Source organism: Odocoileus virginianus, chromosome 10, assembly GCF_023699985.2.
Source record: "Odocoileus virginianus isolate 20LAN1187 ecotype Illinois chromosome 10, Ovbor_1.2, whole genome shotgun sequence".
In the NCBI taxonomy this organism is placed as follows: domain Eukaryota; kingdom Metazoa; phylum Chordata; class Mammalia; order Artiodactyla; family Cervidae; genus Odocoileus; species Odocoileus virginianus.
In genome coordinates, this window is record NC_069683.1 from 53,554,984 (window position 1) to 53,576,312 (window position 21,329).

A 21,329-nucleotide genomic window follows, 5' to 3' on the forward strand; every position below is an offset into this window, starting at 1 on the left:
AGCTAACACCTATCTTACTCAAACTCTTCCAGAAAATTGCAGAAGAAGGTAAACTTCCAAACTCATTCTATGAGGCCACCATCACCCTAATTCCAAAACCAGACAAAGATGCCACAAAAAAAGAAAACTACAGGCCAATATCACTGATGAACATAGATGCAAAAATCCTTAACAAAATTCTAGCAAACAGAATCCAACAACATATTAAAAAAATCATTCATCATGACCAAGTGGGCTTTATCCCAGGAATGCAAGGATTCTTTAATATCCGCAAGTCAATCAATGTAATACACCACATTAACAAATTGAAAGATAAAAACCATATGATTATCTCAATAGATGCAGAAAAAGCCTTTGACAAAATTCAACATCCATTTATGATTAAAACTCTCCAGAAAGCAGGAATAGAAGGAACATACCTCAACATAATAAAAGCTATATATGACAAGCCCACAGCAAGCATCACCCTCAATGGTGAAAAATTGAAAGCATTTCCCCTGAAATCAGGAACAAGACAAGGGTGCCCACTCTCACCACTACTATTCAACATAGTTTTGGAAGTGTTGGCCACAGCAATCAGGGCAGAAAAAGAAGTAAAAGGAATCCAGATAGGAAAAGAAGAAGTGAAACTCTGTTTGCAGATGACATGATCCTCTACATAGAAAACCCTAAAGACTCTACCAGAAAATTACTAGAGCTAATCAATGAATACAGTAAAGTTGCAGGATATAAAATTAACACACAGAAATCTCTTGCATTCCTATACACTAACAATGAGAAAACAGAAAGAGAAATTAAGGAAACAATACCATTCACCATTGCAACAAAAAGAATAAAATACTTAGGAGTATATCTACCTAAAGAAACAAAAGACCTATACATAGAAAACTATAAAACACTGATGAAAGAAATCAAAGAGGACACAAACAGATGGAGAAATATACCGTGTTCATGGATTGGAAGAATCAATATTGTCAAAATGGCTATACTACCCAAAGTAATCTATAGATTCAATGCAATCCCTATCAAACTACCAACGGTATTTTTCACAGAACTAGAACAAAGAATTTCACAATTTGTATGGAAATACAAAAAACCTCGAATAGCCAAAGTAATCTTGAGAAACAAGAATGGAACTGGAGGAATCAATCTGCCTGACTTCAGACTCTACTACAAAGCCACAGTCATCAAGACAGTATGGTACTGGCACAAAGACAGAAATATAGATCAATGGAACAGAATAGAAAGCCCAGAGATAAATCCATGAACCTATGGTCACCTTATCTTCGACAAAGGAGGCAAGGATATACAATGGAAAAAAGATAACCTCTTTAACAAGTGGTGCTGGGAAAACTGGTCAACCACCTGTAAAAGAATGAAACTAGAACACTTTCTAACACCATACACAAAAATAAACTCAAAATGGATTAAAGATCTAAATGTAAGACCAGAAACTATCAAACTCCTAGAGGAGAACATAGGCAAAACACTCTCTGACATAAATCACAGCAGGATCCTCTATGACCCACATCCCAGAATTTTAGAAACAAAAGCAAAAATAAACAAATGGGACCTAATGAAACTTAAAGGCTTTTGCATAACAAAGGAAACTATAAGCAAGGTGAAAAGACAGCCCTCAGATTGGGAGAAAATAATAGCAAACAAAGCAACAGACAAACGATTAATCTCAAAAATATACAAGCAACTCCTCCAGCTCAACTCCAGAAAAATAAATGACCCAATCAAAAAGTGGGCCAAAGAACTCAACAGACATTTCTCCAAGGAAGACATACAGATGGCTAACAAACACATGAAAAGATGCTCAACATCACTCATTATCAGAGAAATGCAAATCAAAACCACAATGAGGTACCATTATACGCCAGTCAGGATGGCTGCTATCCAAAAGTCTACAAGCAATAAATACTGGAGAGGGTGTGGAGAAAAGGGAACCCTCTTACACTGTTTGTGGGAATGCAAATTAGTACAGCCACTATGGAAAACAGTGTGGAGATTCCTTAAAAAGCTGGAAATAGAACTGCCATATGACCCAGCAATCCCACTGCGGGGCATACGCACCAAGGAAACCAGATCTGAAAGAGACACGTGCACCCCAATGTTCATCGCAGCACTGTTTATAATAGCCAGGACATGGAAGCAACCTAGATGCCCATCAGCAGACGAATGGATGAGGAAGCTGTGGTACATATACACCATGGAATATTACTCAGCCATTAAAAAGAATTCATTTGAATCAGTTCTAATGAGATGGATGAAACTGGAGCCCATTATACAGAGTGAAGTAAGCCAGAAAGATAAAGACCATTACAGTATACTAACACATATATATGGACTTTAGAAAGATGGTAACGATAACCCTATATGCAAAACAGAAAAAGAGACTCAGATGCATAGAACAGACTTGTGGACTCTGGGAGAAGGCGAGGGTGGGATGTTTCAAGAGAACAGCATTGAAACATGTATATTATCTAGGGTGAAACAGATCACCAGCCCAGGTTGGGTACATGAGACAAGTGCTCGGGCCTGGTGCACTGGGAAGACCCAGAGGGATCGGGTGGAGAGGGAGGTGGGAGGGGGGACTGGGATGGGGAATACATGTAAATCCATGGCTAATTCATTTCAATGTATAACAAAAACTACTGTAATGATGTAAAGTAATTAGCCTCCAACTAATTAAAAAAAAAAAAGATTAAAAAAAAAAAAGAAAAAAAAATGGCTTTGAAGAGCAGTGAAGAAAGTATGGTCTTTTTAATAACTAACATGGGCCATACAGAAATAAACAAAACTTAGTCACTACCTAACATCATGTACAACATAAATTCCATATTCATACCTGTTTCAAAAAATAATGAAGATTGTCATCTTAAATAGGAGATTAAAAAAAAAAAGGAATGTACTGATGTTAAGACTATTGCCTCTCACCAACCCTAAGCTATTCACAATCTTTTCTCAATTGTAGCCAGTTCCTCACAATGAAAGGCCCATCTTAAACCGGCTGAATCATCCCAAATTCCTAAAAGTATCCTACCCTAACATCACCTTTCTGAATCATTACCAAGACTGTGTCAAGCTGAGGTTCTTCCTTGTCACAGGTTTAATAAACAACTCAGCTTTGTCTGATCAGCAGTTTTCTTTGGCGATCTTTGTCAGGGAGTCAAAAATTGAGTCTTTATCTTTTTGAGATATAAACTGAAATATTTATGGATGAAATCATATAATTTCAGAGAAAAATTTAAAAATAGAGAAAGTAAACAGGGATAGATAAGATTGGTCATCGATTGTTGAAGCTGGGTAATGGTTCATGGGAGTTCATTATACTACTCTTGTCTATTTTTTTATGTTTCAAATTTTCCATATTAATAAAAATAGTTATATTTCTTCTTCTGGTCCTTAAGAGGGGATATCCATTAGGGTGATAGTAAATATAACTTTTCTGACCATGACCACCAGGCTTACAACCAGAAAGCATCTAGGCAAATGCAGCCTAAGTCAGGATGGATTTTGCAGCTCTGCCCCTCGTGGAAGGCAGGGAAGAGCAGAGGGGTTGTAGATTTGAAAGAAATAACTCTTTTCAATGCTGTCCTACAACACCCGTAATGAATAAATATACTTAACTTAAATTTGACATTTCTTGGTTTAAAAAAGTGGGGGTAGAGAATATTTGTTGGGCTTTATTTATTCAGATAGTAAAACTGTGCTACAGTCAGCTAAATTCTTAGTTGTGCTTAGAATGGGCTCCCTCCCACATTCTACACTGGAAAAATGAAACCTATTCTTTCTTAGAATCATGGACTCTGAAACCGGCAGTTGCTAGGATTCCACACACACACAGAGTGATGATCAATTTGAGGCTTTGAATAACTACTCATGTAGATTGACTTTTCTGTGCATTTGTATGGAGGAGGAACCAGCTCAGGTTGATGTCCTGGGAACCAGTGAGGCTCTCGCTTAAACCCTGAGGGAAGAAAAAAAGAGGAGTCTTAGTAAGTAATCTCTGTTATTTCTGAGCGAATATGCAGTGAAACCTGTCAAAGCTGAGAAAAGAGAGAAATCATTCACTCATTTAAATTTTCTTTGTGTTCCTTCTGAGGTGATAAGAATTAAAAAGAATAGGTCACCTACTATGGGTTGAAAGTGGTCTTCTGTTGTTGTAGCTTGTATCATATGTTGTTTCAAAGTAGTGTCCAAACTGGAAAGAAAATGGAGTAGTTTAAAAATACGGGTGTCTATAGCCAAAGCTGGGAAATAAGGGACACAATGGCATAAATTCTAGCAGCCTCTATAATATTTTAGATTGACTAGAGATTTATACATGTCATTAACCTATATCCTACCAATCTTTATATCCTGTGTATGTTTGTTTAGGAGATTTCAGGGCAAGATAAAGATAAATGACAAATCTAGCTGGCAGGGACCAGAGGAGAAACTAACCTGAATCAGAAGACATTATATAAATATTTCTGTAGACTAATGAAGTCCACAGAGAAGCATGATGCTCATCCTTTTATTACCTTGTGGTTGTTTAGTAGCTAAGTCATGTCTAACTCTTTGTAACCCAAGGGACTATAGCCTGCCAGGCTCCCCTGTCCATGGGGTTTCCCAGGCAAGAATACTGGAGTGGGTTGCCATTTCCTTCTCTAGGGGATCTTCCTGACCCAGGGACTGAACCCGTGTCTCCTGCCTGACAGGCGGATTCTTTACCACCAAGCCACCTGGGAAGCCTTACAATAACATAATATTCAGCTTGATAGTAAAGTGGGATAAGTGTTTCACCTGAGGACTGCTGCCCTCTTCCAACCATTCACTGAACAGAAGCCTGAAAGATCTCAGCATTGGAAGTTATCAGATTCCTGTTTCTCAAATGGCCATTGGTATTTCTTTTGCTAACAGAAGAAAACAAAGAAGAGAAAGTTCAATTACCTGGGAAGGCAAGGGTTTGGGCTGCACAATATTCTTTATGTCATATCTTTCCTGGTTCCAGTTGCCCATCAAGGTACGGTTTGAATAGGCATCTTCATTAGTGTTGCATCTCCATCCATACTGGAAAAACTTGGACATGTCATTCCAATCCGTCCACACTTCAGCATGGCCATTTGCGTTAATGAGGCTGCCATAGTGTGGGTTTGTAAGGAAACAGGCAAGGACCTGTCTCTGGGAAAAGGTGGCAATAGAAAAGTTTGTTGCACAGACCAGAAAGCAGACAACACATCCCTTTCTCGTCCTTGGCCAAGCGTAAGTACACCTTCTAAAGTTCTAGGCTTTCCTCTCAGTTTAATAGTTATCGTCCTGTTTCTTTCCAAGTTCATAAATTCTTTGACCTACCCTCTCAATCAGCAGTAGTAGATGACTAAATAGATTAAATGCACCTCCCCAAAAGATAAGAGAACTTCAGTACCCTAATACTATTGGATAACTAGAAAATATTCTGGTGATTTTGAGGTGTAAGAATGTAAGGAATAAGTACTGCTATCATCAAAGAGAAGAGAGAGAAGTGAGAGCTGGATAACTAGATAATACGATAGATCAATGATCAACAAATGATGGTTTCCTTCCTTTCAGCCCAGCTCAAATGCCACATCTTATGATACAGCGTTCCCTTTTCATGATGCCTTACCTCAAGTTAATTTCTTTCACACTTTCCACTTCTATATATCCATAACTTTATACCACATGTTAGAGTTCTTCAAGGAAGTGTGGAATCTTTTACACTGAACTATGCATCCCTTGAGGACAAGATCTGTCACTTTTTCATTACTGCACCCTCTCCCTCTGTATACCCTCCCAATCAATAGTAATTTGCACATACCAGATAACCAATGTCTGAATTTCAACTTTTTGGGTAAGGAATCAAAAGCCTAACCATTTCTAATTTTGGTTAAAAGTTCAGTCTGGTTCCTTGGCTTAGGAGCAAGACAATACCTTCTCTGAAGATGAATACTTTGAAGTTGAGGAGCTTGTGACTGAAGATTTTATAGCAGAGTAACAGCAAACCTTACTCTGACATTCCATATTCTTTAAAAGAAGAGATGACACTAAACCTGGCCTTCCCAGTTCTCCAGGCAAAGAAAGAATTTAGATCGCCCAGATCACCAGGTGGCCATGATTTGGTAGTCATCACCCACCCACCTTTCCACAGCTAGAGACTAAGCCAACGCTGTAAGTTTAAAGGTAACTGCCCGCATGTCATGGGCCTTTGTGAAGACAGATGCATGCACTTATGTCAACAAACAGCATGGCCACTAAGAGCAGTTGGTCCCACAAAGTCCAACAGGCCAAGGACTCAGACTACAGATCAAGACGACACTGTCCCTGGGGCTGTTAAGGACAGACATCCCCACCCACTTAGTTGTCCAAACCTGAAACCTGGGGCTTATCTTTGACTCTTGGTTTCTCTTTCAAGTCCCTTACATCTATTCAATCACTAGGTCTTGTCGGTTTTTGAATCAGTGCACTACCCTCCATCTCCACTACCAAGCTTCAATTCAGATCACTTTCAGCCCTAGTCTCCATTACTGCAGTAGCCTTCTATCTGGACTCCTTGCCACCAACCTTGTTCTTCTCCTATCCTTTCTCCATAGGAAAGCAGAATTTTTAAAAATGAAAATCTAATTGTGTCATCTCCCTACTTAAAAATCTTTCAGTGGCTGGCCACTGGTTTCAGACTAAGGTTCAGGCTGTAAAAAAACGCCTATATGATCTGGTCCCTGCTTTTCAGTCTCATCTGTTATCCACTCTCCCTCAGACTACATTTCAGTCAAACTCAGCTACTGTGTTTTTCCATCATCATGCTTTTGCATTTATTGCTACAGAAGTAACAGTCCTTTCTCAGTCCTCCTGACTCAGCTAAGGTGTACCCCCCCCCCCTCTCCCCGCTTAGCTTTCAACTCAGGTGCACCTCAGCCACAAAATCTTTCCACTTCATCCCCAAACTTGGTAAGGGTCCTCTTCAGTGTGCTCCTCAGCGACCTGAATAACTCCATTCATGGTACTGCATCTCACTATAGCAGAATTGTCTCTTTCGCCGGGAATCCTCCACCACACTACAAGCTCAAAGAAGTCATAGGCCACAATCTGTTCCTCCATATATAGGCCTGGGACATAACAGACACTCAACACTTCTTGAATGCATACAAGGTAGGGGAAAGAAGCACCTGGAAAAACTCCGAATAACAATGATAATCGGTTGCAGTCATGTCGGATGAGATGAAGGCTGTTACAAAATCCTCTGAGTCAGGATGCAGAACACAGCACCATCTCTCCTTGGCCTCAGCCCGGCCCTGCTTCCTTCACTCAGAACTCACTTCACCTTCGACCTGTTTCCCCTCCACCCCCCCACCCCCGAGGCTAGTGACTGCTCAAGACCCTCAGGCAGGTGTGACGAGGTCGCTCAGGGCTGCCCTTGGGCTCAAAAGCATTTAACACTTCCGATGGGGTGAGGGAGTGAGGGGACTGGGTGGCCGGTGTCTCGCTCTTGCTCTCATGGCTATTTTCCCACTCGGGACGTCGCGGCCCCAGTTTGCCAAGACAACCAGACGCTGTGACGCGTCATCAACCAGCAACGCGTGAATAAGTGGGGCCACAAGAGACTCGCGAAGGAAGTGACGTAAAAAAAGAGCGCCTCGGAGAACTTGAGACGGGAGCACGTGGGGGCCATGGCCCCGCGGCGCCTCCTGTTGGTTGGGGAGGGGAATTTCTCTTTTGCCGTCGCTCTGAGTGAGACCCTGGATCCAAACACCAGTCTAACCGCCACCTGTCCCCAGCGCCCAGCGGACCTGGCCCAGGATCTGGTGGCCCAAGAGAACCTACAGCGCCTGCGCGAGCGAGGTAGCGAAGCCCAGCCCTCTACGAAGCCCCGCCCAGCTGTGGCGCCCCCCAGAGTGGAAAGGGTGGGAACAGTGGGGGATTCAGGGAACTTGGCCGTTGCTCTTGGTCTTCCCCGGGGCTTCCCAGGTGGCTCTAGTGGTAAAGAACCCGCCTGCCAATGCAAGAGTCGTAAGAGATGAGGGTTCGATCCCTGGGTGGGGAAGATCCCCTGGAGAAGGGCATGGCACCCTACTGCAGTATCCTTGCCTGGAGAATCACTTGGACAGAGGAGCCTGGCCGGCTACAGTCCATAAGGTCTCAAAGAGTCTGACTGGACCAAGGCGACTTAGCACACACTCACTTCATCTTCCCATGGACATTTACAGACAGCCTGCTGTGTGCCTGGACTTGGGCTGTTTTGCACCTTGTGTTAGGCAGGGTTTTTTTCTTCTTCCATGGCTTTATCACATCCTTCTGTCTATATTTCGTGCCAGGTAACGAGGTACGCTTCGGTGTGGACTGCACCCACCTGGCAGATGCCTTTGAACCGCAAGACAGAGAATTTGATCGAATTTATTTTAACTTTCCGCACTGTGGGCGCAAAGCTGGAGTAGCTAAGAACAGGGAACTGCTTGCCAAGTTTTTCCGGAGGTGAGGAGAGCTGAGCACTCACAAGTGAAATGTTTAAGATGTACATTGCATAGTTCCTGCTCTCAGACATGTTACTGTGGGAAATAGGACATACAAGAGAACGTGTTGCTCCAAAGGAACCCACAGTCTAATTGGAGAGGCAGACATTTAACCCTAAATGCTAAGTACAAATGCAAACATGTACTATTGGGCCAGAAAAGGGAGGATCGCCTATTTTTGATAATGCAAAATGACAGTAGCCAGTGTAGACTAATTTAGGAGCCCAACTATCTGCATTCAAATCCCCACCCACCACTTAAGAGCTTTGTGGCTTTTGTGATTGTCTACTTGATCCTAATTTGCTTTTGCTTCCTCATCCGTAAATGAAGATATTAACATAACTACCTCATCCAATTATTGTGAACTTAAAACAGTGCTTTATACTATTATACCAAAACATGAAACATAGTTATCATGAAACTTTGCACAGAGGCAGTGTTTTAAGTTAGTCTTTCAAGTACAAGTAAAATTTTTACAAGCAGGAGGGGAGTGGAACGGACAGCTTTCTAAATGGGAAAGAACAGCCTGATTACTGAATCACATCTAGGAATTTTATAGACATTGACTTTTCAATGAAATATAGGTGAACAATAGCAATGTGAAGCTGGATAACTTTCTGGTCAGCCCCTAGTATTAGTTATGAGTTGAGCATTGAATTTAAGTTCTTACTTGCTTCCAGCTCCTTTTTTTGCATGTTTGAAGTCTTAATAGATCTTTGCAAATAGATATGATTGGATTTTAATTATCTCACAGACAAACCATGTATATACAGCTGACTCCTACTTGTTTCTGGTAAATGATTGTGTTTCCTTATCCCCTTTAGCTGTGCAGATGTTCTTGCAGAGGACGGAGAAATCCATGTGGCATTATGTAGAGGACAAGGTGGGACTCCTGCTGATAAGCCAATGAGAGAATGGCACAACAGCTGGCAAGTGGTTGCTATGGCTGCTCTGGGGGGTTTCATTTTAAGTGATGTGCATCCCTTCAGCTGTGAGGCTGTGCCAGGGTACAAGTGCACTGGATATAGGTAGGTAATAACAGAGATCTAAGCTTTTTCCATCTCTCTCACTACTGATAAAAAGTCCTATTGACACGTTTTCTTGCTAATTTCTTGATTCAGCCTTTAAGAATAATTGCTTTCTTTAACAGTGACAGACTTAATAACTGCTATTTTTCCAGGAGTCAAGATAAGTCCTTTCACATAGAAGGTGCCTTGAACCATATCTTCACCTGGAGCTTACCCTTTGAAAGTTTGCAACCAAGAATCTGTAGGATCAAACTGGGTGACCAGTTTTTTTCTTTTCTGGAACCAGAAGTACTTGTAGGAAAACTGAACAGGTAACCTGATTTTACCAGAAACTTCTTCTGTCTCTAGTTGTATCCTGATTGACTTAATAATCAGGCAGTCATACATTGAATGGATGCTGCATTAATTGTTAACGATGTTGTGCTGTGAATACTTATAAGTCTGACCTACACAGCCTCTTTATAATTAAATTTTTCATATTATCTGCAAATATCTTATGATATCACTTATATGTGAAATCAAAAAAATAAAGGTACAAAACAGAAATAGTTACAGATGTAGAATACAAACTTACGATTCCAAAGGGTCGGGGGGTATTAACTGGGAGACTGAGACTGGCTGACACATATTTCTGTATATAAAATAGATGACTAATAAGGACCTGCTGTATAGCACAAGGAACGCTACTCAGTACTCTGTAATGGCCTATATAGAAAAAGAATCTAAAAAAATGAGTGGATAGATGGGACTTCCCAGGTGGTGTTAGTGGTAAAGAATCCATCTGCTAATGCAGGAGATGCAAGAATCATGATTTCGATCCCTGGGTTGGGAAGATCCTCTGGAGTAGGAAATGGCAACTCATTCCAGTATTCTTGCCCGGAAAATCCCATGGATAGAGGAGCCTGGTGGGCTACAGTCCATGGGGCTGCAAAGAGTCAAGACAGAACTGGGCACAGCACAGCATGTGTATATGTATAACTGATCTGTACATGTGAAACTAAAAGCAATATTTTAAATCAACTATACTCCAGTAAATTTTTTTTAATTATCATATTTTCTGGTATATTATAGGCTGTCAGAATTCTGAAATGCATGCTGTCTCTCTTTATAGTAGATGATTTCTTTGTTTCCTTTTTGGATCAACTTAAGGATAATTCTTTTTATTCAGCTATTCTTTTTAATTCTAGCTATGTTACAATAATGTATAATTTTAAGTTTAAAAAGTTCTTTTTGTGTGTGTTTAAACAGGGGCTTCCTAGAAGCACCTTCATGTCATCCTATCAAGACCATAAATGAGAAACTCCTTGCTGAATTTGGGAAAGCTTTTCCTCTAAAAAGGCTGAAGTGTTCTTCCCCTTTGCTGCCACAAGGAGACGCCAGTGTTCTCACATCCCACAACCCTGACATCCTATCAACTGCCTTTTGGGTTAGTCTCCATGAAGATAACTCAAACTTTGAGTCCCTGACTAGTGGGACAACACAAGACATGGAGGACTTTGTAGTGTCATTTTCAGAACTCAGCCTTCCCAAGAGCCCTAGAAGAGACAGGAAGGAAGAAGCTCATGGAGGAACGTATGGCCAGGCCAAGGTCTGCCTCAGACCTTCTCTTCTGGTTCACATCCAGGCTGTAATCCAAGCACCAGACTTTCTCCCTGGCTCTCTGCACATCCTCAGTGGACCTGTCTTTCAGAGGTGCTGCATCTCACCTTTCACAATGCCAGCATTTCACGAGACTTTGTATATCCTTGGATTTAATAAAAATCTGAAGGACAGCTGTCTTCAATCACTACTGGATCATCTGAAGGGCATTCTAGACAACCTTCTGACCCAGACATGGCTGGAGGGCTCTGAGCTGAGCAGTTCAGTGGAATTTGTCTTTCAGCCAACTGGGGAAAGATATATGATTACTGTGAAGTCTCAAAATTTTGGCCCAGATTGTGTTAAGGACCTGATTATTGGGTTTGTTACCACATCTGCTACAAGTGTGATACACAAAGACCAGTGTTTTGTGTGTGTGTCTATGAACTTGGACCTCTTAGCTATGCTTGTCTGGGGTATCTCCGATTGGAGGATGCTGTGGACCTCTGATAGTCGTTTCCTGAAGAATTTTGCCCCTGGAAAAATAGAACCCTTTAAAAGCTATTCCCTGTATCCTCCAAACTATGTGCATGATATTAGTTTTTGGTTAGATGAAAAGAAAAGATTTGATGAAGTTGAGTTTCACACTCTGGCTCGAGCAGTGTCCCAGGACACCATTATATCCATACAATTCCTTAGTCGTTTTCAGCATCCAAAGACTGAACAGGTCAGCCTCTGCTATAGACTGACCTACCAGGCCTGTGACAAGGCCCTGACCCAGCAACAGGTAGCATCAATGCAGTCCCAGCTTAGGAAGGAGATTCAACAGCGACTCCATGTGACACCTCGGTAGTTTTAGTAAACTCATCTCTCCATAGTGATCCTTGTGGGTGTGGGTGGAAAAAGACCAACTTGTACGCTATAGTTCTTTCTGGACTTTTTGTTTGTCTTGTAAAAATCTTCTACTTTGTAAAAGATTGGTTAATTGAGGGGCTTCCCCGGTGGTCCAGTGGTTAAGAATCCACCTCACAGAGCAGGGGACAAGGGTTTAATCCCTGGTCGGAGAACAGAGATCCCACCTGACTCAGAGCAACTAAGCCCTCACGCTGTGACTACTGAGCTTTCACTCCAGAGCCTGTGTGCCAGAACTAGGGTCTGAGCGCTACAAGGAAACAGCCCGCGTGATGCGGTGAAGATCCTGAGTGCTGCAACTAAGACCCGATGTGGCCAAATAAAACTTTAAAAATGTAAAGATTGGTTGTTTGGCTCAAAAGATACCTGTGGCTCAGTCGCTGAGACTATAATGCGATTGGTGACCTTCCGAGGTATGCAACATTTTGATCATGAGTAATGACAGGCAAACAAAACAGCATCTTAAACACTAGATGCTATCATTCTGAAGAGACAGTAAAACTTCAGTGTCTCCTCAAATATATTTATAAATATATTTTATGCAATGTCAGTTCCTCTTCCTTAACTCTACCATATCATCTCTCTAAGAATCAACTGAGAGTGGTTTTTAAAGTTAGACCATTTATTAGCTTGGATAAATTGCAGGTGCTTCATATTATTTTTGGTATCGTCATCATGTTTATTCTGTGGTTGACTGCTGTTAAAGTCATGGAACTAAATAAGTGTCAGATTTAGAGTTCACATTTGGGTCTGTCTGACTCTAAAGCCCATGTTCTTTCTGCCACTTTCTGTTACTTTACTTTTCTTTCCTTGGGTTTCAACAGTAATCTCTCAACTGTGATTAACTCTAAACTTTGCTCCCCTAGATTTTGGGGCTTTCTGTTGTATCTCTAAAGGACATTGGGAAATTGGCCCAGCCCAGGACTCTGCAGAATGGGGTGCCCTAATGTGAATTAATGTGTGCTCCTGTTAATACCTAGGCTCTGCTGATTGGAATTATAGTGTAAATTCTGTGAAGGAAATAACTGTCTTGTTTATTCTTTTTTTAAGTTTCTGTTCTTATTTTTTGTAACTGAAGTATAATTAATTTCAAATGTCATTTATTCTTGTATTTGGACAAGAGCATGTGGATAGGTAAGAACTGAAAGAAACAAATTAGTTTATTATAATAATGCAAACAAGATATGATGGTGACCTGGACCTGGGTGGTAAAAAGCGGTTGGACTGGGAAATAATTCAAAGGACCCACTGATAATATATGTGCATGCACAAATATTCTGGAGTTAGAGAAATAGAGGAATCAAACAGAATCCCTAGTTTTTTGATCCAAGCAACTAGGAGAATAGAAGTATCTTTAATTGGAGTAGGAAAACTGGCATGGGAGTAAGTTTAGGTAGTGAATCAAGGGATCTCTTAAGGACACATGTGTTGCTTGGCTCTCCACATAGACTTTAAACTACTTGAGGGCAGAGGTGGCTCAATGGTAAAGAATCCATCTGCCAATGCAGGAGACAGCAGAGACCTGGGTTCGATCCCTGGGTTGGGAAGATACCCTGGAGAAATAAGTGGCAACCCACTCCAGTACTCTTGCCTGGGAAATCCCAAGGACAGGAGCCTGGTGGACTACAGTTCATGGGGTCACAAAGAGTCGGATAGGACTTAAGCAACTGAGCGTGCATAGAGAGACAATGTGACTTCATAGTTTTCTTCCAACCCCAATAGTGCTTAGTACACGTGAAACCAAGCGCAACCCTGCAGGGCCTTCCTGGGAGACCCCTCCACCTCTTTCACCCTCTGCCACCTCTTGTTTGTAGAAAAGCTTTAGCCTCCTAGGCCTTCCCTGAGTTCCAAAGGTTTATTTTTTTGTTTGTTTTGGCTGCTCAGTAGATGGGTTCTTAATTCCAAGGGTAGAACCCACACCCCTTGCAGTTGAAGTGCAGAGTCTTCACCACTGGACCACCAGGGAAGTCCACCAAAGAGCAGATTCGATGGAATGAGAAATGAGAATATGCAGAAACAAATCAGTCATGCAAGACAATAATAGTTTAGCTTCCCCCCACCAAAAAAAGTACCTCTAGTTCCTCCTCAAAGGCTATAGATAATATTTTGAGTCATATCCTTGTGTGTTTTATTGATTCTAAACCCCCACCAGATGGAAGAAGTTAATTGCATGTTGATCACCAGGACATAGACCCCAGGAGGTTGTTGAGGCTGACTCCTGAAATAACACCTGTTAACGTAATCACCAACCAATCAAGGATGTCCATGAGCTACTCATGAACATCTCAACTGTTTCTCTCACCTTGCCTTTATGTTTTTTTTTTCCACCTTGCCTTTAAAATACCTCCCCTGAAAGGCTTGGGGGAGTTTAGGTCTTTTGAACATGAGCTGCCCATTCTTGCAGTAAACACTGTACTTTGCTTCAACAAAGCCCAATGTTGGTACATTTTTTCTGCGCGCAGGAGGGCAGACCCATGTTTGGTTTGGCATCACTTGGATGAGGAATCATTTGAGCTGGATCTTAAAACAAGGGCAGGGATGTGATGGGATGATTGTTAGGCAAGGAGGGCATGTGTTCCAGGACATGAGCAGAGGTATAGATAAGGAAGTATCCTGGGTCCTTCACAGGCTAGTTAGTTGAAACATGAAGTGTGTATAGGAAAGTAGTGGGAGAGATTAGAAAAGTAGGTTGCAGCTGGAGTTAGTTCATGAAAGCCCACAAATGCTGGAATAAGAAGTGTGTGCTTTATTTTGTAGGCAATAGGGAAAATCGGGTAATCTTTGATTAAGGAACGGACACAAGTATTTTAGGAAGTTAATTGGACAGTGTTGCACAGGATCAATTTGAGATGGGAAATCCCTGTAAGGATGCTATTGTAGTGGTCTTGGGTAGAGTCAGGGAGGGGCCTGACTAGAGTGAAATGAAAAAGAGGTGGATGTATGAAATAGATTAGGATGTCTGAATTTGGTAACTAGTAATTTCATGTGGGAATCGAGCAATAGGATCAGTCTCCATTAATACTTGGAAATTTTTAGTATGAAGTCATAACTTGGGATCCTGTCAAGTTTATTATTCCCTCTATGACTTTGTTTTAGTTACTGGTATAGAGCTCCACAGGGCGCACAGAGTTCCGGGACTGGGGGAGCCGGCGGAGTGTCAGAAACAGATGAATGACCCGAGTCAGCGGCATGGTATCATCAAGGTGCCTGTGGAGAAATGTATGAAATCAAGAGCTTTTTCCTGATCTACTGGTTGGAAGAACACAGGCTTTGTAGTAAGACCTGGGTTGGAATATGGCTCCACCACTTGTTTAGCTATGCAACCTTGGGCCTCAGTTTCCTTTTTGGTAAGATAAGGTGGTTGTATTAAATTTTAAAAGGATGAAATATAGTAAATGCTTACCATAATGTTGTAGTAGCAATGGCAATGACTGACATCTTGTTGAATTTGCTGCACATAATTTCTTTAGCCTTTCATTTTTCTTCTAATTCTGTATTCTGCTATTAGGACTTTGTCTCTCTGAAGCAGTTAATTCGCTACAGGCTGTCCCTATTATTTGCCAAAATACAGAGGACAAGGTGTCGGTGATCTTAAAAGAACTTTCTCTTTGATAGACGGCTGTGTTATGATTTTTAACTGACTACCTATGTATCCCACGTGGAGTTGTTTTAATCACTTTCTATTTGTGCTTTCTTTTAAACGGATGCTGAAGGACAGTGTTTGTAGGAGAGTGAAGAATGCTAAGAAGTGAAGGAAGAGAGAATTAGGGAAAGGGGGGCATGCCCAGAGTTACAAGTTACTTGGAAGGGATAACGATCGCATCTCTTTTCGACTCGGATTTGCCCCAGTTGGCCCAGGAGCGCCGTAGTTTAGTCGTTTCTGCGCATGTCCAGGTCTTTTGTCCCTCGGCGGACACCGTTGCCAGACCCGGCAATGTCTCCGTGCTCGTCGCTTTCGTAGAGTGCGGAATTCTACCTTTTTTTTCCCACGCTTGCCATGGCGAGCCGAGGGGCCCGGCAGCGCCTGAAGGGAAGCGGGGGCAGCGGCGGGGACACGGCCTCGGCCGCCGACAAACTGCGGGACCTGCTGTGCAGCCGGGAGGCGGGCAGCGCGGAGCCGCGGCCCGAGTAGGTGTGCGGGCGCGGCGGGGGCGTGGCCGGGCGGCGCGGGGCTGCCGCGGGCAGGGTCCTGCCGGCGCGGTGCGGGAGGGCCCGCTGCCGCTTCACCGCGCGCCTTCTGCGGGCCGGGTGCACGCTGGGGCTTAGATCAGACCCCCGAGTTCGGGCCCGTGCTGCTAGTGAAGAAACCTGGAGTGCAGGTCTGTGCGGCTTCCGCCCCAGGCCCAGGATTAGTTGGCGAGTGCAAAGAGCACCTTGTATGGCTGGCTGTCTCTCACAGCTTCAGTCCCCCCAGAGTCTCGGCCCTTTATCTTCTGTGTGGGACCCACCACCCTCCACACCAGTAGCCTCCTCTCTCTCCAAACTGGGGGGCTACAGGTTAAGACTGCGCCAGGGAGCTGTCAGCGAATGGAATTGGAGGACACGGTGATGTCCTTTGCACATAGTAGCCTCTGGGCATTTGAACAGACCGGGGAATGAATAAAAGCCATGTAAAGTAATGACCTTGTTAGGAAAAGAAAGGGGAGAAGGAAATGGCAACCCACTCCTGTATTCTTGCCTGGAGGATCCCGAGGACAGGGGAGCCTGGTGGGCTGCTGTCCATAGCATCGCACAGAATCGGACACGACTGAAACGACTTAGCATGCATGCATGCACTGGGGAAGAAATGGCAACCCACTCCAGTGTTCTTGCCTGGAGAATCCCAGGGACAGAGGAGCCTGGTGGGCTGCCGTCTGTGGGGATGCAGAGAGTCGGACACGACTGAAGCGACTTAGCAGCAGCAGCAGGAAAAGAGAAAAATCGAACGCAAGCTTGTGGCCATCAAGTGAGCGATTTGTTGGTTTGGGATAAGCAGAGTGTCACAGATGCCAAACAAGAAGTGGACGTAATGACTAACGTTGATTAAGGTCTTAATTCGTTCTTCACTTATTGTTTGCAGAACAATTAACGGTAACCCTTTTAGTTGACTAACTCAAGTGCTTTGGTGTCTCTTGCGTGTTGTCGTTTTTGTCTAGTTTTAGTCCTTCTAGTTAGCATGTCCTTCCTATCACATACTTGTTTCTGAGCAGGTTATCTGGGAACAAAGCCGGACAAGTCTGGGCACCTGAAGGGTCTACGGCTTTCAAGTGTCTGCTCTCAGCAAGGTTATGTGCTGCCCTCTTGAGCAACATCTCGGACTGTGATGAAACATTCAACTACTGGGAGCCAGTAGGTGATTTCTTTAGTTTTCTCTTTTTGTTCTCAATTTCACTGCCTGGGTCCTTGTTATTAATCAAGATACAAATGATATACAAGTGTGACTACTAGTAAAATAACTTTATTTTCACTTCTGTATTCTTAGCTGATGATTTACCTACTATTGAAGGGTATAGGAATTTGGCAGTTACACAAAACAGTATAATTTGTAATTTTCTTAAAACATTTTAAAAATCAAAATAATACTTTGAGGTAGTTTAAAAATATTAAGTGCAAAGGAAAAGCAGTAACTCTGTTTTCCACATCTTGTGTACAAACACCTGTCCCCAGAGGCAACCACTTTCTTTAAATTTCTTGGCTTTTTTTCTACTGATGTGTACTAAAATAAATAATGTTACTGCATACTATGCTTATGTTGCTGTTTCTTGATTTATACGTTTATAAGTTGGTTGGACACTTTTATAGGAAATTCAGAGGTGAAATTTTCTGATCACATTTTGCATAAAAAATAAATGCTAGTGTAGGTAGTTTTAGGAAAATATAAGATGTCAAGCTTTCCTGTTTTGTCTAAAGAGTATTTAAAAAAAAATAGAGGATAAAATCTGAGCTTTCAATGTTGGCCAAACGATAGTCTTACAAGATTGATAATATCTTCATATTTCAGCATTGGGTCATTTTGATTCTTATCCATCCATTAGTTGCAAATCTTGTTGACAATTTCAGCATTTTTGTGTACCTTTGTCCAGTTAATATTTTTGCTTAGAAACTTTATCTGCATCCTCTTAACAAGAATTTTTGGCCAATATAACCCTGAATCCATTCATTTTGTACTTTCAGACACACTACCTCATCTATGGGAAGGGGTTTCAGACGTGGGAATATTCCCCAGCTTATGCCATTCGCTCATATGCTTACCTGTTGCTTCATGCCTGGCCAGCTGCATTTCATGCGAGAATTTTGCAGACAAATAAGGTAAGAACAGGCCGACTTGGAAGCAGTCACAACAGATGAAGAGGTGGGCGAGTCTCTGGGACAGTTCTGTGAAAAAGACAAAACGTGTTGGTTGTTAAGACAGGACTTTTTTTGGAAGAAAAATCGTTTATTTATTTGTTATTCAACAAATATTAATGGAGCAACTTGCATTTGGCAGATACTTTGTTAAGTGCTGTGAGTGTAACAGTGATCAAACCCCTCCCTTGTGAAATCCAGTGAGGAAGACGAACATGGAACAAGTAATTATAAATGCAGTGGGTCTTGGAGGAAAAGTATAATGTGCTATAGGTTAGCATGTTAGGAGAGCTTAATGTAAGTAAAATACTGAAGGATAATTAGGAGTTAACCGAGACTTAACCTGATTACCTTTCAGAAATTTGGCTGTAATATGTCTTTAGTGTGGATTTCTTTGGGTTTATCCTGTTTGGAGTTTATTCAACTTCTTCAGTTTTTAGGCTTATGTGTTTTGCAAATGTGGGAAGATTTTAACTGTTACTATTTGTTTTTTTTAGTAGTTTTTCAATCTTGCCATGTTTCTCCTCTCCTGAGACTCCAATGATGTGGATGTTAGATCTTTTATATAGTCTTATGGGTCCCTGAAGCTCTCTTCATTTTTTTTTTCCCCAATCTGTTTTCTCTCTGTTCAGATTGAACGATTTCTATCTTAGGTTTTCCAGTTCACCAACACTTTCTTCTGTCCCCTCCATTTTGCTGTTGAGTCTATCCATTGAGCTTTTATTTTGATTATTGTATTTTATCAGTTCTAAAATTTCCATTTGATTTTTCATCTTCTGCTTATTTACTGAGACTCTATTTTTCATTTGTTCCTAGCATGTTTTTAATTGCTTGTTGAAGTGTTTTTACAATGTCTCCTCTAAAACTTTGTCAGATAATTCTAATATCTCATCTTGTTTTAGGTATCTATCAATTGACGTTTTCCCTTCAGGTTGAGATTTTCCTGTTTGACAAACAATATTCAGTTGAAACTTGGACATTTTGGGTATTATAGTATGAGACTCTGGATCTTATTCATGGGCCCAGCAAACTTCCTCTGCACTATTCTGCTTTTCTTATTTAAGCCTCTCTTTTAGCTGACTTCTTTTGATACCACTACAGCAAGAAAAAGGAGAGGGTTCTCCACCTTGTTACTGCCAATTGGGCCTTGAGGTTCGAGTTCCCCAGTAGTCCTCCACGGATACCACCCTAGTGGTCAGGGTAGATATGCCTCATTACTGCTAGCTTTGGGGGAAGCAGAGTCCAAGATCTCCAAGTGGTCTCCACTGACACTGTGGTGGGAGAGGAAGCTCCTTACCCTTACAAGGAGTCCATATCTCCCACCTGACCTTTGATGGTGTGAGTGGAAGTGATGCCACATTTTTTTTCTGGGGTTCTTGGCTGGATTAGAGTGGTTATTGTCTAAAAGTTTTCTTTCTTGCTAGGCTACCCCTTTCTTGGCCTTATGGCTAGATAGAGCAGGCCTTGGTTGTTTTTTTTTTAACGTCTGTATACATTGGCATTTCTAGTTTCCAACTTCTTTAGTTCCAACTCTGGAACATAGAAGACCAGAAGAAAACCCAGGGAACTTACCACCATGTTGTTCCTCAGGTCCCAAAGTCCCTAGCCAATAGGTCTGATGCTTGGAGGAGAGCATGAGTGGTAGAGTGGATTAGATGAGACTGAGAGATAGGAAGAGGCCAGATTTACACATAGATGAGACTGAGAGATAGGAAGAGGCCAGATTTACACAACACCTAGGCTTTAAGCAGTTAGACTTTCTTTTTTTTCCAACTGTATTATGAAACCATCAAAAATTTTTGACAGAGGAGACACGTGATTGCATTTCCTTTTTAGAAAAATCATAAAGGTAGCACCTGTAGAGAGTGGTAGAACTCTATCTGTCTGTCCCTGCTACTGCTAAGTCACTTCAGTCGTGTCCGACTCTGTGCGACCTTATAGACAGTAGCCCAGCAGGCTCCTCCGTCCCTAGGATTCTCTGGGCAAGAACAGTGGAGTGGGCTGCCATTTCCTTCTCCAATGCATGAAAGTGAAAAGTGACAGTGAAGTCGCTCAGTTGTGTCCGACTCTTTGTGACTCCATGGACTGCAGCCTACCAGGCTCCTCCATCCACGGGATTTTCCAGGCAAGAGTACTGGAGTGGGTCGCCATCGCCTTAACTAGTATCAAATTTCTGATTTTTTTGAGCTTATTTGTCAAAGGAAAGATATACAGGAAGAGAGACTTAGCAAAATAACAATGCATGTGTGCGTGTATCCTCAGTCACTTCAGTTGTGTCCGATTCTTTGTAACCCTATGGACTGTAGTCCACCAAGCCCCTCTGTCTACGGGTTTCTTCAGGCGAGAAACCTGGACTGGGTTACCATGCCCTCTTCCAGGGCATCTTCACAGCCAGGGGATCGAACCCATGTCTCTTGCTCTCCTGCATTGCAGGTGGATTCTTTACCCACTGAGCCACCTGGGAAGCTCCAGAGGGAAATAATAACATGCAGAGCTTAAAAATTCCATTTCCACTTGGATTTCCACTATCACTTCAAATTGTAGCTTCTAGAGTCCCAACTGGAGCATCATAATTCAGAGTAGAAAAGGGTAGATTGTTGCTGAAAGACAGTGTAGTTCAATTCAGTCGCTGTCATGTCCAACTCTTTGCAACCCCATGGACTGCAGCACGCCAAGCCTCCCTGTCCATCACCGACTCCCGGAGTTCACCCAAACTCATGTCCATCGAGTCGGTGATGCCATCCAACCATCTCATCCTCTATCGTCCCCTTCTCCTTCAATCTTTTCCAGCATGAAGGTCTTTTCCAATGAGTCAGTTCTTCACATCAGGTGGCCAAAGTATTGGAGTTTCAGCTTTAGCATTAGTCCTTCCAATGAATATTCAGGACTGATTTCCTTTAAGATGGACCGGTTGGATCTCCTTTCTTTCCACGGGACTCTCGAGAGTCTTCTCCAACACCACAGTTCAAAAGCA

At 42.3% G+C, this 21,329-nt stretch overlaps 3 protein-coding genes across 8 annotated transcripts in view; 2 read left to right on the top strand and 1 right to left on the bottom strand.

Annotated features, from left to right (window-relative positions):
- Window positions 1-2,744: 2,744 nt before the first annotated feature.
- On the bottom strand, window positions 2,745-7,547 carry CFAP68 (cilia and flagella associated protein 68). Of its 2 annotated transcripts, none has more exons than XM_020882285.2 (4): window positions 7,173-7,547; window positions 4,942-5,172; window positions 4,144-4,210; window positions 2,745-3,976 (listed from the first exon to the last, which is right to left on the bottom strand). In XM_020882285.2, the coding sequence occupies exons 1-4, from the start codon at window positions 7,212-7,214 to the stop codon at window positions 3,807-3,809; spliced, it is 510 nt and encodes a 169-aa protein (XP_020737944.1). In that variant the 5' UTR covers window positions 7,215-7,547; the 3' UTR covers window positions 2,745-3,806. The 2 variants fall into 2 exon arrangements, with proteins under 2 accessions (XP_020737944.1, XP_020737943.1); XM_020882284.2 differs by lacking the exon at window positions 7,173-7,547 and adding an exon at window positions 5,941-6,857.
- Window positions 6,262-13,056, top strand: FDXACB1 (ferredoxin-fold anticodon binding domain containing 1). The gene is made up of 6 exons (XM_070473594.1): window positions 6,262-7,155; window positions 7,537-7,845; window positions 8,319-8,475; window positions 9,338-9,541; window positions 9,694-9,852; window positions 10,790-13,056. The coding sequence occupies exons 2-6, from the start codon at window positions 7,674-7,676 to the stop codon at window positions 11,970-11,972; spliced, it is 1,875 nt and encodes a 624-aa protein (XP_070329695.1). The 5' UTR covers window positions 6,262-7,155; window positions 7,537-7,673; the 3' UTR covers window positions 11,973-13,056.
- A 2,884-nt stretch (window positions 13,057-15,940) lies between these two features.
- The window catches only part of ALG9 (ALG9 alpha-1,2-mannosyltransferase), a 105,796-nt gene continuing 100,407 nt past the window's right edge, over window positions 15,941-21,329 (top strand). The window contains exons 1-3 of one of the 5 annotated variants that reach the window (XM_020882297.2): window positions 15,941-16,159; window positions 17,221-17,359; window positions 18,185-18,319. In XM_020882297.2, coding sequence (XP_020737956.1) covers window positions 16,029-16,159; window positions 17,221-17,359; window positions 18,185-18,319 — 405 coding nt within the window. In that variant the 5' untranslated portion in view covers window positions 15,941-16,028. Of the gene's footprint in view, window positions 16,164-17,220; window positions 17,360-18,184; window positions 18,320-21,329 lie in introns of all 5 variants that reach the window. The other 4 variants (XM_070473595.1, XM_020882296.2, XM_020882295.2 and 1 more) reach the window with 4 other exon arrangements.

Excerpts from the sequence above, each read along its gene's own strand:
- CFAP68 (XM_020882284.2), bottom strand. The coding sequence starts at position 6,030 with ATGGAATGTCAGAGTAAGGTTTGCTGTTACTCTGCTATAAAATCTTCA. Across the intron at positions 5,173-5,940 it reads AGTATTCATCTTCAGAGAAG|AGACAGGTCCTTGCCTGTTT; the intron begins GTATTGTCTTGC and ends ACCTTTTCCCAG. Across the intron at positions 4,211-4,941 it reads CCAAACCCTTGCCTTCCCAG|TTTGGACACTACTTTGAAAC; the intron begins GTAATTGAACTT and ends TTTTCTTTCCAG.
- FDXACB1 (XM_070473594.1), top strand. The coding sequence starts at position 7,674 with ATGGCCCCGCGGCGCCTCCTGTTGGTTGGGGAGGGGAATTTCTCTTTT. Across the intron at positions 8,476-9,337 it reads CTTGCCAAGTTTTTCCGGAG|CTGTGCAGATGTTCTTGCAG; the intron begins GTGAGGAGAGCT and ends TATCCCCTTTAG. Across the intron at positions 9,853-10,789 it reads CTTGTAGGAAAACTGAACAG|GGGCTTCCTAGAAGCACCTT; the intron begins GTAACCTGATTT and ends GTGTTTAAACAG.